Source organism: Schistocerca piceifrons, chromosome 1, assembly GCF_021461385.2.
Source record: "Schistocerca piceifrons isolate TAMUIC-IGC-003096 chromosome 1, iqSchPice1.1, whole genome shotgun sequence".
Taxonomy (NCBI): Eukaryota; Metazoa; Arthropoda; class Insecta; order Orthoptera; family Acrididae; genus Schistocerca; species Schistocerca piceifrons.
This window is the reverse complement of record NC_060138.1, coordinates 460,080,818-460,086,817: the sequence shown is the minus strand read 5'-3', so window position 1 is coordinate 460,086,817 and position 6,000 is coordinate 460,080,818. Positions and strand designations below refer to the sequence as shown.

General features: G+C 42.8%; 1 protein-coding gene across 1 annotated transcript in view; it reads left to right on the top strand.

Annotated features, from left to right (window-relative positions):
* Nucleotides 1-2,633: 2,633 nt before the first annotated feature.
* LOC124736203 (beta-1,4-glucuronyltransferase 1-like) overlaps nt 2,634-6,000 on the top strand; it is a 129,550-nt gene continuing 126,183 nt past the window's right edge. The window contains exon 1 of the mRNA XM_047248572.1: nt 2,634-2,753. Coding sequence (XP_047104528.1) covers nt 2,634-2,753 — 120 coding nt within the window. The remainder of the gene's footprint in view (nt 2,754-6,000) is intronic.

Below are 6,000 nucleotides of genomic sequence, written 5' to 3'. Positions count from 1 at the left end.
GACGAGGCACGCTTCTGTCTGCAGCACCACGATGGTCGGATTCGAGTGTGGAGACACCGTGGAGAGAGGATGCTGGACAGCTGCATTATGCACCGCCACACTGGTCTTGCACCGGGTATTATGGTATTGGGCGGTATTGGATATTACTCTCGCACGCCTCTAGTACGCATTGCTGGTACTTTAAATAGCCGGCGATACGTATCCGAGGTGCTGGAGCCAGTTGTCCTTCCTTACCTTCAGGGCTCGGCCACAGCCATATTTCAACAGGATAATGCGCGACCACACGTGGCACGCATTGTCCAAAGGTTCTTCGTCAATAACCAGATTGAAGTGCTTCCCTGGCCGGCTCGCTCTCCGGATCTTCCGCCGATAGAAAACATGTGGTCCATGGTTGCTCAACGAGTGACCCAGATTACATCCCCAGCTGCCACATCAGATGATCTTTGGCAACGTGTGGAAGCTGCTTGGGCTGCTGTACCCCAGGAACACATCCAACGTCTCTCTGACTCAATGCCGAGACGTGTGGCAGCGGTGATCTCCAACAATGGCGGCTACTCTGGCTACTCATTCTGGCAGGAACCGCATGTCACAGACGTCTGTAAACGTAATCATTTGATACTTGGTCAACATGTTATCTACAAAATAAATTTTGTTGTGCTACCTCTTGTCTTTCTTGGTGTTGCATTTGCGGTGGCCAGCAGTGTATAACAACACAGCGTTACCAGATCGCTCGCACCTCGTAGTTTTGTTCTCTTACTCCTGTTTTAATGTAACAGGGAGAGAGTACTATGCTGCCACTATCGTATATATTGCATAAGGATCATGAGAATAAGGTACGAGAGATGAGTACGGACATAAGTACGTAAAAGTCATTTCTGCCTTGCTCAACACACAAGTGGCTGTTGTTGTTGTTGTCTTCAGTCCAGAGACTGGTTTGATGCAGCTATCCATGCTACTTTATCCTGTGCAAGCTTCTTCATCTCACAGCACCTACTGCAACCTACATCCTTCTGAATCTGTTTAGTGTATTCCTCTCTTGGTCTCCCTCTACGATTTTTACCCTCCGCGCTGCCCTCCAATACTAAATTGGTGAACCCTTGATGCCTCAGAATATGTCCTACCAACCGATCCCTTCTTCTAGTCAAGTTGTGCCACAAATTTCTCTTCTCTCCAATTCTATTCAATACCTCCTCATTAGTTATGTGATCTACCCATCTAATCTTCAGCATTCTTCTGTAGCACCACATTTCAAAAGCTTCTATTCTCTTTTTGTCTAAACTATTTGTCGTCCACGTTTCACTTTCATACGTGGCTACACTCGATACAAATACTTTCAGAGATGACTTCCTGACACTTAAATCTATACTAGATGTTAACAAATTTCTCTTGTTCAGAAAATCTTTCCTTGCCATTGCCAGTCTACATTTTATATCCTCTCTACTTCCACAATCATCAGTTATTTTGCTCCCCAAATAGCAAAACTCCTTTACTACTTTAAGTGTCTCATTTCCTAATCTAATTCCCTCAGCATCACCCGACTTAATTCGACTGCATTCCATTATCCTCGTTTTGCTTTTGTTGACGTTCATCTTATATCCTCCTTACAAGACACTGTCCATTCCGTTCAGCTGCTCTTCCAGGTCCCTTGCTGTCTCTGACAGAATTACAATGTCATCGGCGACCCTAAAAGTTTTAATTTCTTCTCCATGGATTTTAATTCCTATTCCAAATTTTTCTTTTGTTTCCTTTACTGTTTGCTCAGTGTATAGGTTGAGTAACATCCGGGAGAGGCTACAACCCTGTCTCACTCCCTTCCCAACCACTACTTCCCTTTCATGCCCCTCGACTCTTATAACTGCCATCTGGTTTCTGTACAAATTGTAAATAGCCTTTCGCTCCCTGTATTTTACTCCTGCCACCTTCAGAATTTGAAACAGAGTATTCCAGTCAACATTGTCAAAAGCTTTCTCTAAGTCTACTTTTTTCGGGATTTGCCGGCCGGGGTGGCCGAGTGGTTCTAGGCGCTACAGTCTGGAACCGCGCGACCGCTACGATCGCAGGTTCGAATCCTGCCTCGGGCGTGGATGTGTGTGATGTCCTTAGGTTAGTTAGGTTTAAGTAGTTCTAAGTTCTAGGGGACTGATGACCACAGCAGTTAAGTCCCATAGTGCTCAGAGCCATTTGAACCATTTTTTTCTTCGGGATTGGGAGAGGACAGAAAACCAGTAACATTTGTATCAGGTACCTTCCGCCTTGCACTTGCGGAGTACATATGTGGATGTCAACGTAACAAGATAAGAGGAGAAAAATAAAATAGGCTATGAAATGAAACCCAAACGCGCCCACGTTCCGTAATAAGAAAGGTGCGTTGTATCAAAGATTACCACTGCGAAGTACGAGCTCACGGTTAAGTGGCTCGCATACGCTCAGCGTTAACGCGTGTGAAGGCGGGCCGGGGTGAGTCTATCATCTGGCGCTGGTGCGACGGTGAGCGGGCGCATGCGCGCCTCAGTCGGGGAGTTATCTCGCGGGACACCAAGTCTCGCACCGAGTCTGCACGGCGTGTGTGTGCATGGCGCTCCACTGCGCTGCCGACACACGAGGGGTGCGCATCTGACACCTCGGCTGCGGACATGAGGTGCCGCCGCTGCCGCCGCTACGTGCTGCTCACCCCCCTGTGCATCGTCGCTGGCCTCTGCTTCTTCCTGTTCCTCCTGCCACTCCTGCGCACTCCGGATGAAAGTAAATACCAGGTGAGGCGGCCCACCAATGGTAGTCGACGCACTAGCCCTGCATCCTGCATTTCATCGTAACCCTGCGACAAGTGACTGAGGTACGTCGTCGCCGCGTGACGATAAACCTGTGCATCTCGTATACAAATATTTAAGCCACACAATTTTAATGGGAACAATCTCTAAGTCGGTATAGATCCAGTACATTGATATTTAAAAAACGTTTCGATTATCACTTGCTCTCCCCCTTCCTCATCATCAAGTCGCAAGGAGTAAAATGATACAAGACTGTTTTTCTTTTTTAAAAAAAAAATCTATTTGTGTCTCTGTCCGCTTGCACAATAAGCATATTTCAAGGCTCCTGCCTGGAAGCAAACCGAATTTATTATTTTTGTCTCATCATCCATACGTGCTTGGGTGATGTAACACCATCGTCAGTGTGTTTCCGTTTATTTTATTGAATATATCTTCCTTTTTTTTTTTTTCATGGTGCTATCTGACATCTGCAGTACGGTTGGTATTTCAGTACTACCTGTCACCTGCGATTTTATTGTTGGTATTATTGGTTTCCGTGTTGTCAAGACCTTATGAACTGTATTCGCAACGCGTATTGTCAACGAAATATGTATGGGTGAAGGCAAAACACTAAGAGTTTGTGTTTTCTCTTTTTCACTTTTCAAGGGAGAATGCTCAGAAAACTAACCGTTTGTGTCATTTTTTTAAATTTATTCATGGCTGTGCAAGTAGTTTTTTATGCTGAAAGGCAATGTAAGCTTTAAGCCACGGATATTGAGCGTAAACCCTCCTTGAATATTTTAATGCTAGCGTAACGACCGAATGAATCCGTTCACGCGCTAACTAATCGAATAATGCGAGCGGCTCCGTCGAAAAAATGATTTCAGTGAACTGCTACGAGCGTCATCAATACGCATCTGCCTGAATGTCAGAAAGACCAGATACAACAATTGCGAGGCTCTGATAAGCTGTATGTTTTGTGATTGGTTGCCTGTTAGCGAATGTCAACAATATATGCATCGATCATCAGTAAAGTATAGCTACGTTAACAAACTAGATGATTACCCGCTGTTACCAATTTTATTTACGTGTTTTTAAAAGCATAATTTTATAATTTGAAATATATTAGAAAAACATAATAATACCAATTTAATAAAAGCATGGTTTATAACTCCTCCTAACATCTTCCAAGACTTCTTATATTCGTTTATCAAATGGGACTCTCACCAGTAGTGTGGAAACGCCGAAAATTGTGAATTCTAAACTAACATTTTTCAAGAGATCGTGAGTTAAATTTGTACCAGTTGATACATATAGAACATGACGGAATCCTTTTGGTTATTTCGACGGAACCTGTTTAATTTTTTGAGACTCAAAGCAACTTTGCGCTCATTGCTATTCACTCTTACAGCGATACGGTCACAGTGAAGAAGATTATATTAGTAAGTCGCCTTGATAAGTTACAACTTTATGTATATAAACTTTTGGCACTGAAAATAGCAAAGTAATTTGGTTGCTTTTGATTGCTTAAGTTAAATGATGTTAGAAAGCATTCCGCGAAAGCAACCTGGGTTCCACAAATCCGCCAAACAAATTGTAATTCTAATTGAACGTACATTTAATTCGAGAACTTGTGTTACCTATTAATTGGGAATTGTCTCTTAAAACACGTCCTAAATACTATTTAATTCAGTAATTTTTGCAAATGATTATGTCAATTGATAGTAAAATTGAACAACAAGCGGAGCCGGCCGAAGTGGCCGTGCGGTTAAAGGCGCTGCAGTCTGGAACCGCAAGGCCGCTACGGTCGCAGGTTCTAATCCTGCCTCGGGCATGGATGTTTGTGATGTCCTTAGGTTAGTTAGGTTTAACTAGTTCTAAGTTCTAGGGGACTAATGACCTCAGCAGTTGAGTCCCATAGTGCTCAGAGCCATTTGAACCATTTGAACAACAAGCGTAATCATGAGGTTTCATAATACAAATTTTGAGAAACGGAAACTATATGTGACAACGTGGCACGATACACTCCATGACGCCGTGCGTCTTAAAGGTTTTTTACTAGTGTAACTATTATAATAATTTGATACGTAGTTACGCTTTCCATATTAATGAAGTGATTAATGTAGTGATAGCTGGGGTCTGGTGATATTAGCTCCATATTCCGTGTCCACACTTCGAATATGGTCAGGATTTAGTTGACTGCTCCTATAGACAGTCACAATTTATTTGATGCTTTTGTATTTAAGAAGCGTTTCAGGGATCAAGGTCCCATCATGACTCCATAAACATGAATCGTACAAGAAAAGCATAGGAATCCTTATGAATACGAACTAATTAGGGTCGATCTAAGCATGATTGTTTTGAATACATTTGAAATACATAAATGTTTCTGACCGGTGCCTTTATTAACAATTCCACGACGTTTTCTAATAAATGACTGTTTAATTCAAATATTATAACACAGCATTTAGAAACGTGAATACGTAGCTCCATTACTTCCATTGCAGACTGAAGGGTGACATACTGACAGACCTAAAGGCAAAATATTGAATATGGTCCATGAAATTGTCTCACTGCGAAAGGAAGTACAGTGGTTCCTCTCCTCAGCCATCCCATGGACAACAAAATGACAAGTACTGAGGTAAGTGATCGCAGAACAGCAATTATTTCCAGTGGATGGTGCAGGAGCTAAACCTTGACTTCCGAAATACGTTCGATACAGTTTCCCACTGACTCTTAGAGCAAAACAAGAACTCGCGCAATGCCGAACCAGTAGTAGTGTGTTATTAGTAACTTTATTGTGAGATTTACGCAACACGATGTGTGAGTGAGTGAATGTATGCGTTGTGGCTGGATTCATGCCTCCCTTGAAGGTAGAACTCAACACGTCATTCTCCGTGCGAGAAAAAATGTCAACCCAAAAAGTAACTTCGAAACTCTCAATGCGTGTTTTAAGAACGTTACTTTTTACGGTATGTGCAGGGTGTAAACGATAACCTAACGACATACTACAATGGTGTAGACGAAGTTGAGACGAACAATTCGATACAGGCTACTTGTGGTCCATCAATCCGGGAAACAGCCTCAGACTAGTCCACAAGAGCAACCTACGCTACGGCCCATGCGCGTCGTGCGAGATTTTGGCTAAAACCGTCCTTGAATATTAAAAACCCATTGTCATTACACTTGCAGAATGTAAAATTAGTGTTTGTGTAAATTTTGCCTCAAAATATTATGAATGTTAACAGCATGA